The sequence below is a fragment of the Aulonocara sp. 'chitande type north' Nkhata Bay genome, linkage group LG20 (genome assembly GCF_057382095.1).
Source record: "Aulonocara sp. 'chitande type north' Nkhata Bay isolate Kocher_YH1m ecotype deep benthic linkage group LG20, A_spYH_male_GT1.1, whole genome shotgun sequence".
NCBI lineage: Eukaryota > Metazoa > Chordata > Actinopteri > Cichliformes > Cichlidae > Aulonocara > Aulonocara sp. 'chitande type north' Nkhata Bay.
Genome location: NC_141363.1, coordinates 3,512,501 through 3,524,438, shown reverse-complemented (window position 1 = coordinate 3,524,438; position 11,938 = coordinate 3,512,501). Strand labels below are relative to the sequence as shown.

General features: G+C 40.7%; 1 protein-coding gene across 1 annotated transcript in view; it reads left to right on the top strand.

The window, feature by feature from the left end:
- Positions 1-11,938, top strand: part of dip2ba (DIP2 acetate--CoA ligase B (putative)a) — a 48,743-nt gene continuing 36,805 nt past the window's right edge. Inside the window, exon 1 of the mRNA XM_086276419.1 lies at positions 1-273. Within this exon, the coding sequence (XP_086132545.1) occupies positions 189-273 (85 nt within the window). The 5' untranslated portion in view covers positions 1-188. The remainder of the gene's footprint in view (positions 274-11,938) is intronic.

Genomic DNA, 11,938 nt, shown 5'->3' with positions numbered 1-11,938 from the left:
CGCCCGTTGCCGTTGGTGAGTTTCCCCCATTATGGCGGAAGGGCCAGCCGTGCGGATGGACTGTCTCTCCCACTCCGGTGCTTGTTTTGTGTCTTGAGGGAGGGGTTTTGTTTTTAATTTTTTAACGTTTCCTCGCAACAGCCCGGTTTCTTTTCAACTAGACGCCACTCGAGTTTATCGGCGAAGCCATGGCGGACCGGGGCGTGGATTTGTCCGCCCTGCCTAAAGAGGTTAGAGACCAGTTGGCTGAGTTGGATCTGGAGCTGTCTGAAGGTAAAGGAGGGGCGGGGGGCTGATGGGGGGGATGCTGTAGCAGATTGTCAGGCTAGCTGTGTATGTCTCAGCTGTCTGGGCTGACCGGCATAGGTTATACCAGAGGTTCATCCTCATCGTCTACTTTTCCTTTATGAAAAATTTGAATGAGAGCATGCTTCAGGCTCTCAGGCTCTGCCACCTAGCTTATTTTGTGCTAGTACAGGATGTGGGCATTTGAGCTAGCAGTGCATGGCAAGCAGCATTGTACATGAGGAAGAGAAAGGCTTCCATCCATTTCCCCTTGTTTCTGTTTATTTTGTTATATTCCTCTTTTTCTCGAAGCTCATTTAAAACTGAAGGTTGATTAACAAGATCAGAAGTCCTCTCGTTTGCTGTGTGAATGTGTGTCTTTAAACACCACTACGTGTGTGTGTGTGTGTGTGGCTTGGTTGAAAGGCGTTCAGGGCTGTACCCCTTTTCTTGTTATCCAGTTGTACTTCTTCATATTGTATTGATTTTATTCAGCTGTAACCACATGGCTCCCAGTTAGACGTAATTGAAACCTCAACTTTCATCTGGGAAAAAAATCCGGCTGATTGCTATAAAAGTGTGAGTCACTGTGAGTGGTGTTGAAATCAGATGAGCAGGCCTATAGTCATCATCCGCTCGTGGTGTCATATGAAGATACAGTCTGTCATGTATGACTGCCCGTAGTTACCACACGTAGTTTGTGACCTCAGTGATATTCACCGGAGTGATAACGTAGAGTTTACCGAGCCTTGCACACCTGTGCAGCCCTGTTATTACTGGAATCATGGGTTTACCTGCCTATGCTCCTCCTCATATACTACACTGCCCTGTGCCTGTGGTCACAGTGATGTGAGGCTTGTTGTCACGTGTGTATGCACCCCAATATTGGGACCATTCATTTATCCAAAGCAGGGCTGATATCAACCCCTCCCCCAGAGCAGCTGCTTGCCCCACTACCCCACCAATGACACACTGTCACACATCCGTGACAGTACCCCCTCCTTTTCCCCTGCTTTGTGGCCCCCATACATGCAGCTAAATCTAATCCTCCTGTGCAGTGACCCCTCTAGTTATCCACAGCGTCCATAGCATTTTGTTATTGTTTGTTCTAAATATAGCATCATATATAGCTACCCTCCTATAATTGGTTATGCATGCGTTTTGATGTAAATACATGATGATTTCATATCTGGGAGTAATAAAGGCTTAAAAAGGGGGTTATGACACTGTGTAAAAAGATACTGACTGCAATAAAAATACCAAAGTGTTCGATCAGAGTTTAATAATGATATTAGTCCATTACTCAAAGGTGTTTTCAGCTGTAGATTTAAAAAGGATTTAGTGTGCTGACCTGACCTGCTGATGAATCTCAGCAGTTGTTCTGTTTTGGTTACTGTAGCCCATTAGTGGTATATACAGTACATCCACTCCATGGAGGCAGGAGACGTTCACTGGGTGAGAGGCTGGGTACAACCTGTATGTGGAAATTTCTCATTAGTCTCGCAGTGATATGTCACATTTTTAAACAACACGCCATTAAAGGAAGTGAAGTTGTCTTCAATAGCGCGTTCAAAATTAGATGGAGGGCTGTGAGTACTACTTTCACGTTAACAGATTAAAACATCCATATATAGAAAAACGCAGTTATGTGGACTAAACATGCTGGGCCTCTGTAGGTTAGCACGAGCTCTCGTTGCACCACAGCGATGAAACGGGACTAGAGGGACTCTTGTTGGAAGGGAGTCATTTTGGGCCAACACCTTTAGATGCCCCAGGGGGAGACTGAGGTCTATAAGATCGCTATGTTATATTAGATCACAGGTTATTTAAGAAAGGTTTGCCAATTATTCCTTCATCTTTATGCTCATTTTCTATAAATGGACACATGGTACAAAAATTAACACAAGCAGTTGGAGTCAGGTTTGGCGAATTACAGGCTGATTTTCATCTGCCCCTCTGGTTCCTTGGTAGCATTTATATAAACAATAAAAGTACAGATAAGAACCAGATACATCAGACAGATAAAACAAAGACATAACATATAATATTAAACAAGCGTTAAAATCTCAGGGTGTATTGTGGGTTAAATTTGTTTGTTGTTTTGCATCATAGCAATATGATATATGATAAATATAGCAAATTACACTGATATTTATGACTTACTAAGAGTAAAAATGCAAATATGTTTTGCCTGTGTTTGCCGTACATGTTTTAGAGTTATTTCTGATTATTTACCGGAATCGGAACTTGCTTGTGGTTAATCTTTGTGGTTAACAGCATGTCACCATTATTTTTGGTCTGTTACGCACTTGCACAGTAATGCACTTCTTGCAAACAGGAACTGCTTTTAAAACTCTGCATTTCTGTTGTTGTTGACGAGCGCCCGTCAGAAACACGAGGTTCAAAAACCGGTTGGTACAAGAAGCGGGCAAATTCCCAGTATTCTGGTGTTGACACTTAGACTTCAACACATGCTCATGTGACATCATGGCTTATGAATGCAATGCTTTTTAAATTCTAGCTGCGAGACACTGAGTGTAGTGGAAAGAGTGGGTTGGGGGCGGTGGTATAAAGTCCGTTTCACGTCCATGTATGTATAAGTTTGTTAGTCCCTTTGTGACTGGATGCGTGCCTCATGGGCCGTCTTTCTTGAGTCCATAACAAGCCCTCATCTGAAGCAAGTGGAAATGCCTGTTCCTGTGTTGCTCGGATAAGAACACTGGCCTGCCAAATGGCCTCTTAGAAAACAACTCATTTCTGCGAGCCCCCTGTGACTGTGGTGGACACAATGAGGACCATTCAGCTGGTCTGAGCCGCTGTGGCCAGGAGCTTCTGCTGCCATTTAGGCCATTCAGCTGAACCCGATCTTTGTGTGTACGTTGGAATGAGCCGCCTCCATATGAAGAGAAGGGAACGGCCGCTGACTGGTCATACACACAAGAAGATGACACCCAGTGTGTATTTCCACTGGGAGTGCACGCCCTCCCATCTCTCTACTGGGCCAGAGGTAAAAGTTCATGTCTTGTTCATCCCTGTGTCCAGCCTACCTGCTTTATATCACCTTCCGTCTGTCAAGTTTGCTTGAGAGAAATCGCTGACCCAAGCAAAATTCTGCACAGATGAGTTCTGGTTTGTCGGCTAATGCTGATGCTCCGTGCCGAGGTGCTGTTTTGACATTGCAATACAACTGGAAATGATTGGCAGTTCCTCCCAATCTGCTTCTGAGCGCTTTCTAGTGCATGGAGTGCACTTGTTGATATGTGTGTGGGGTCGCTGTCTGTTTGCATCTCTGATCAGTATGCAGAGAGTCTTCTTTTCTGGGCCAATCCTTCAGATGTAGCAGAAGTAGGCTGTGTTCATTTGTGTATGAAGGAGAGAAGGCCCTCAGCAGAGCATGTCAGCACTAATATGGACTAAGCCTTTCTTAGCTACCTGCTTTCCTGACCTTAGTCATCAGTGACAGCATGTAGGGCGAAGTCTGATGAATCGTCAAGGAGGACTCTCCTCCCACCCTTTAAACTCTTTCATTTTTACCCGCAGTCCAGCGCTCTTTGAATGACTGTAACTCCATTACCACTTTTGCTAGAGACAAAATTCAGACAGTTCCGGTAAGAGGAGAAGGCGAGCTTTACGGGGATATTTGGTGTATCACCGTAGCACAAAGCATTCACAACGTAACGCTGTCTGAACACAGACAGAAAAATCAGCTCCGCCTAGATTTTACAGTGTGGGCTTCATGTTACCTGAACTACTCGACCATTTTTGGGCTAGATGCAAAAAATCTCTAAATTCCTGAAAGATGAGAATTATTTTGTAATTTTATAGTCAAAATGAAAAAATATTTCCAGCTGTTCTGTACGATACTTAGGTCATAAAGGTTTTCACAATGTCTCTGAGCTGTTTTTATTATTTCTCAGTGTGTTAAACAGCAAACAGTTGTTTTTGTTACAGTCAAAACAGTGCTAAATTTAAGGCAGATTGGAGACATGTGATGGACACTTCCTCAAACGGAAGAACATGTGTTGCAGTGCGTGCGTTTTTAAGGTGCCTTTTGCTCTGGTGTAAAATGAGGAATAAGAGGCTCCTTACACTGACTGGAAAGATGAAATCTTTACCCAGATTTCATTTCTCAACTTCTTACTCTAACAGGCCTCTTACTACATGCTTCTTACAGATGTTCCAATGATCTCTTGCGAATAGCAGGTGGAAATGTGGTAAAATTGATATCATAAAGCATTCGCAGCATGATGTCATCAGTATTTCAGCCCCAATACTTTGATTTTGTTTGTCTTTATTGTGTATTTGATTATCTAGATTAAACCGAGGGAGAGAGGAGGTAATGACATGCGACAAATCTCCCCATCAACTCAGCTAATGGAGTCATTTTTTTTAACTTCATTTATGGAAGTGTATGACATGTATTTAAAAGCTGTGTTTATCCCATCGAGTGAAATGGTTTAGTCTTGTTTTATTTGCGTACATGTGTAAAAATCAGAACCAGTACGGCGTTTGCTCTCACTGTATTTTACAAACGTTTGTCAGAACAGAATTGGAGGGGAGAAGGTTTTCTTTTCTTTCCTCTAACCCCCTTTTTTGTGGAATAATCTACAGAAAGAGCTGAAATTGTTAGAAGTGTGGGGGAGTTTGTCCATTTTAAAGGATCGAGAAAATGGCTCTCTTCAGTGTGAGTGTGATTTGTTTTGATGCTCTTGTTCTTGATATGTTGTTGCATATGATCCGAGTCCATGTTACTGTTTGTGTTCTGTACTGAATATCACTTGTACTCATTTCTTATATTTACATTTGATGGATCTCTCTTGAAAAAGAGATTTGTTTTCAATCTTGATGAGATTTTCCATCTGCTTTAATAAAGGGCATATTATATAGAACAGAATGGTAACATTTCTTGTATCGCTGACAGATTTTGTTTAACAGAGCCTGGACAAATTTAGCTTGTTTTGTTGTGGAAACCTCCTCTTGGACTTGCACTGCTTTCCATTAATCTGATCACATCTAAATTCACCAGTTTCCAGATGTGAAACAACACCCCTTTCAGATTTTCACACAAATTGCAAAAGCAATCTTGGCAGGTCTCTTTTAGCACCTTTCAGTCTAATTTTTGTCCATTTGCATGAGTGAGCAGGCATGCGCAGCATTACAGCTGCTCATGACATAAACAGTACATTAAAACGATGTCTGTTCACAAAGTACAATAAGCCTGAGATATTTGTCCGTCCCAATCCAGAGGAGAAAGCTGTCTCTGTGCACAGTGAATAGGGTGTAGCTTTCTCTCAGCTTCAGGATGGTGCACACACATTCAGAAGTACAACCGACAATGCTCGTTGCCACAAAGCATGACAACTCTTTTGCACATATGTAAAATATCACTGCTTTCTCTGTCACTGCTGTGTGTGCACGTTTAAACATGTCTGAATAAAGCTCTAAAAGTGTGACCGAGAAAGCGACTGTTGTCTGACAGATTTCTATCTCTTTTAAGAGATTAATGAAGCCACTAAAGTGTCTAAAAAGGACACATTGCACTCCGGTGTAATTATATTAAAGACGGATTATAAACGACAAAGATGGTTTATTTTCCAGCGCTGTTTGCGAGACTGCTTAAGTCATTCGTCTTGTATTTCTTACGGCATTTGAATTGGATTTGAGCAGTCTTGTGATTTTTCTTACCATGCTATAATTTTTGTGTTTACATATTGTAGTGGATATTGCACAAGTTTGTGCTTGTGTTTGATCTCTGTAGAGGACCCAGAAGGTCAGAATCCCAAAAGCTTTCATCTCCCCGCTTGTAGATTCAGAGCCGGGGCATTTCATCTGGTAAGGGTCTTGTTGTGTTTGTGTGTAAACAGTATATTTGCACATGTGAGTTTGACGTAATACAGCTTCTGTGAATAGTTAATGATGGCTGGAGTCCCTTTCCCTCCTCTGGGCCTATAGTTGGCTGAATTATTCAAACGGTCTCATTAAGTACCAGGACACTGAGTGGTGTGGGTGTGTGCGGTAAGTCAGCTTGACTTTTTTATGTTCCCCAGGTACATGTTGAGGCATGCCAAAAAAACACAAGATCGTATTAAAATTTATGCCAGGGGCTATATTGACATCCCACTCATCAGCTCGTAAGACCTGCAGATCTTTGGTGTGAGAAAGTCACTTTATATTGTCAAAGATGCTGAACTTGTTGAGCGAGTTCACTCGTGATGTGAGGTTGGATTGAGAAATCAACGACTGAATTATGCATGTGAGTTTGAGACTGAAATAACAAGATGATACTTGAAACATTCAATTTGATGTTCCTTGGAAATGATTAACAGTTAGGAACCCAACTATAGCTCAGAAACAATGAATAACACATTCACTTCATTTTTAATATTGTATTCATTGCCTTATTAATATGTTATAATATATTAATAATATATAATAATAAAAGTACAGTGCTAATATTTGGCTGAAATATCACTAACGTGGTCCTGTTAAATGACAGTATTGTGAAAAAGTCTTGAGTATCTGCTCATTTCTTTATATTTCGTTAATAACATGGGAAACAGACAAAAACAGAGTTTGTAATTTTTAACAAGCTTGAAAGTCAGTATTTATTTTTCTGAGCCTGAGCTTTCTCTCCTTTGAGTAGTTCTCCGGGATTCTTGAAGGACATTTAAAGCCCTTCTTTGGATACTGGCTTCCTTTAGATGATCCCATGTTTTTAGATGTTTTTACTGCATTGACGGCGTGTTTAGGATCATTGTCATTCTGAAAAATGAAGCCGTTGCCAATCAGGGCTTTCCAGATGGCACTGATCAAAATCTGATGGTACTTCATCTGATGGTAGATTCAACAAGACCACTGTTTGAAATGCAGCTCTAAACCACGACACAGCCTCCACTGTAGATGCCTGTAGACACTCAATGATGCACTGCTCCTTTGGCTAATAGCTCTTTAGAAATCAAGCTGTGTTGTCAGCCTGTGCTATCTTTGGTAGCTTTGGTAGATTTAACAAAAGAAACGGGAACAAATGATGCGTTACAACAGTCTGTTATTCTCATATTTTACATAGATTCTTTGCTAAGTTGTCTGTGTAGACATAAAATGATTTAGTATCTGCCTTAAAGAGCTTATATCTGGGCTGGACTTTGGCAGAAGTACTTTGATCAGCGAAAGGCATCAATAAATATATAGTGATAGCAGCAGAGAAAAAGGCTATTACCAAAAGATGGATGGAAAATGTAGTATCTACCATAAATAACTGGATTGATGTGACAGTGGAAATGCACAACGTGGAAAAGACGACTCTCTGTGTTAACCTAAAGATGGACATCTTTAAACAGCACCTGCAACTATTTCATCTCGTCAAGATGTGTCATCTATTATTATTGTGTATTCTTGTGATAATATAAGAATTTAAGACCGAACTAGTTGAAATTTATTTCTCCCTGGGTGTATACAGGTGTGAGAGGACTCTGTTATCTTTTATTTCTATAATTTGTTGGAAAACTTGAAGTATAATGGTTGATCTTACCTTGTTTAAGGTATATGGATAAGGGTTAACACTACATAATATCCACCCATTTATGTGATAAGTAGCTTGTTTATGTATGTCAAGTTAAACCAACAGTATTTAGATAACGTGTTTACAGACTAGGCTTGCCTGTTGATTTGTGAGTCACTGCTATTAGGCGTGTCCATTACTTCTGGGCATAACAATCCGCTGCAAAGTGAGTGAACCTGTTCAAGCTTTGGCTTTTATAGACGTGATGCCAACTCTGAGTCATCATAAGGAAAGAATGAATGTTGATTTTATCATATCAGGCCATTTATCACAGCTTTCCAATGCACCCACCTTCATTTACCACTCAACCAACTTTATCTAACTGAAAGTGATGGTCAGGGACTTTTTCCCCTACTGTGCTTTTTGTGCCCCGCAGAGCCAGTGCTGTGACACACCTGGTATTGCTCAGTGATACACTCTCTGATCTGTGTCTGATAGGCTCATGGAAATTAAAGTTGTTTCTTTTCGATGGTGGTGTCAGTTTGAGAGTTAATGCAGAGCCCCTCTAATCTATCGCTAGTATATACCCACTGCCCAGTGAGCCACGTGACCGTGCCAATGCTCTTGTGAATATAAATAGACCTGGCTGGCAAGACAAATTCTCTTTCATGCCTGAGGAGGAGAAAACAAGCATCTCTTTGACACAAAAGCTCCCCCATTATTGCAGTGGAGGCCACCCTCTCGAAATCCTTCGGAGTCAGTCTTAATTTTGTGTGTGTGTGTGTGTGTGTGTGTGTGTGTGTGTGTGTGTGTGTGTGTGAGTGAGTGTGTGAGTGTCTTTGGCGCTGAGGCTGAGTTTCCTGGCTAGTAGACATCAGCCAGTGGCAAACTCATCCACGAGCGACCAACTAGCTGGTTGGCTGCTACATGTGGGTCACTTCTACGCCCGTGGGTTGTGTGTGAAATACCAGAGCCTCTTCGGGGCTGTCCTCTTTAGGCCAATCACCTACTTTCTGACTCCCTTGGAAAGTTGTTAAAAGCGTGATAATTGTTAACCCCAGTGATTTTAGTTGTCTTGTTGTCCGTTACCTGCTAATGTTTAACAGTAAAGCTGAGCAAGTGCAAGTTTATTGGTGTGTGTTCGTGTATATATGTGTGTGTGTGTGTGTGTGTGTGTGTGTGTGTGTGTGTGTGTGTATATATATATATATATTAGAGATGGCACGATACCACTTTTTTATGTCCGATACCGATACCGATATCATAAATTTGGATATCTGCCGATACCGATATGAATCCGATATAGTGTTTTTTAATCAACAAAACTGTTTTTTTAAATATCTTGCTGCATTTTGTGTAAGTTCATACTCAAGTTTAAAACAACAACTACACTAAAGTTATTCTGTTATACCTGTATGCAAAAAAAAAAAAATTTCATAGTTCAGCAATACTGATCAATCTAATAAACTTAAACCTACACCATCCTCCCTATTCTGGTATTTTAAAGAGTACTTAGCGTAAATATTAAGCAACCTAACTAATAGGGTTCCAACTCCCAGCAACAACAAAAATAAATAAATAAAAAATAGGGAACCACCCCTCACGCTCCACCTCATGATGCTTAATCGACGTAATCAACCTTAATTTGATGCAGTGTGGAAAAAAAATGCACAGAAATCAATTCTTTTTCAAGAAATATTAAATAGATTCAACATCTTTCTTCAACAAAATTGCAGACTGCACAGATGGTACCTTTCCAAAGGAAAAAGTACTATAGCTTACTAGGGTATATATATTAGACTTAATAGTCACTATATACAGTAATTGACTTCTATTCATTTTACATCAAATTAAAACTTTGGGTGTCAGATAATTATTTATTAAAAGCTAGACATTTTAAATGAGAATAAGAAAGAAAAGTATGTCTTTGTGCCCCCTTTTCCCTGTTAATGCCCTATCGGCCCCCCTGGCTAAACTTTGCTAGATCCGCCCCTGCACAGTTACCAGCCGTCAGCTATGTAGAAAAAGATCCTCGAGTAGAAAGTAATATTAAATACATTCTAACAACAGCTTATCAAGCTTAAACGTGCTGCTGTTGTTCAGCCGCTGGTTTCCTCTTTCTGGTGCAAAGTGGGCCAAAAGCAAACTAGAGACACGGACTCGCAACAGAAAAGCCGATCAGCTGATCGTTAAGCAGTTTCATGATTGAAGTAGCAGCAAGAAGAGGCAGTCGCTTGTTAAGCTTAATGCAGGAATGCTTTACAAACATTCAGAGATGGACTTACACACTTGCTTTACTTCTCTCGGGGATAACTTTGTCGGAGATGAAATGCCGGGTTGCTAGCGAAGCTCCACATGCTATCCAGACCACCGACAGGTCCCGCATGCCACAGCCGCTCTATCACGTGATGCATACTGCTCCGAGTGCTAACGTTCTGAGGTGAGTTACGGCGTGTTGCAAGTTTTGTGAGGTGCTTTTGTGATATTTAATGGATCGGATTACATTTTTTTATTTTTCTCCGATATCCGATCCAGTAATTTAGGTCAGTATCGGACCGATACGTAATATCAGATCGGTCCATCTCTTATATATTTATATATATATATATATATATATATATATATATATATATATATATATATTAGGGGTGCAACGATACACAAAATTCTCGGTTCGGTTCGATACTTTGGTGTCACGGTTCGATATTTTTTCGATACAAAAAAATGTTCATGCCTTTTTAATTTGTCATTTATTAAAATTATAAATATATATTTTAACTCAAAAGTACAGTTTTTAAATTTAACCCTAACCCTTGTGCGTGTTTTTTATTTTGACAGCGAATGCGCACCTGCGGACCACTTATGTGCAGCCCTGGTTATTTAGCTCATCATATCGCAGCCACAGAAATTCTTTTGTCCATGAAACCATAAAGCTGCACTTTCTTTTTGCCTTATAGTCTGATTTGTCATAACTTTTCCGTTTTGTGGTAAGCTTTTCTTTGGCTGTCACTTCTTCACCCTGACCTGTCTTATTTGGCTCAGCAGAACTGAAATGCTTTTACACGCGCACTCACATAAGCTCAGCGATTCTCTGCGCGATCAACCTCTCACATGTGTAAGCTGCGGGAGATTTCACTTGTCATGTTTGCATAGTAAGCTAACGATTAATAAGACGATGTCAGAGGAATTGGTGCACAAATTATCATCACTCACAGATCAGTGCTGTCGCGCTCTATACACAGTTCGCACGATTGCAAAGTGAAAGCAAAAAAACAAGCGCAAATTCAAACGCGATTTCAATATGTCACATATTGACAGTGGCTCACCGATGCCAATGACATAATTACCCAGCTACATTTCTGAAAGAATGCAAAAGCATTGACATATATTTTTCCTACAATAACCCGACGGGCAGGGAAGAGAAAGATTTTGGTAGCCCGACTGAAAAAAATCGCTAGCTCCAGGACGTCGGGCTAGCGATATTGCGAGCCCTGTATCTGATTGAGGAATCACTCATCTTTGGAAAAGAGAGTTTATTACAGAGAAATGGCTCTTTCCAAAATAAAAGCTATCAGAGGTGTGGACTCGAGTCACATGACTTGGACTCGAGTCAGACTCGAGTCATTAATTTTATGACTTTAGACTTGACTTGAAAAAATGTTCTAAGACTTGTGACTTGACTTGGACTTTTACACCAATGACCTGGGACTTGAATTGGACTTGAACCGGTTTACTTGAAAAGACTTGATATTTTACCCCAAATATAAAATTTAACATGCATATTATATAGAGATTGAAAATGTGACGTCATTCACGGGTAGAATCGCAAAGGATTCTGGGAACTCGTGGCAAGTGGTACTAGCGCACGCAGGCTTTCAATTAAAATCAGTTATACAGCGATAAAAAGAAACACAAAAATGTCAAGAAGCTGTTGTATTATTAACTGCAATAGCCGGTCGCATGACAGCCACGGGAAGCCGACGGGTAAAGAGATCGGTTGTTATCGGATTAGTCGTTGAAGAGAAATTGTTCGAGCCATGTTTCCGAAGTAACAAAGACGCGACGGATGGCCTGGATTGCAGCCATTCAAAGACCAAATATAACGTCCCAGAACACTCCAGCTCACAGGTTAGTCTGCTCCAAGCATTTACACGA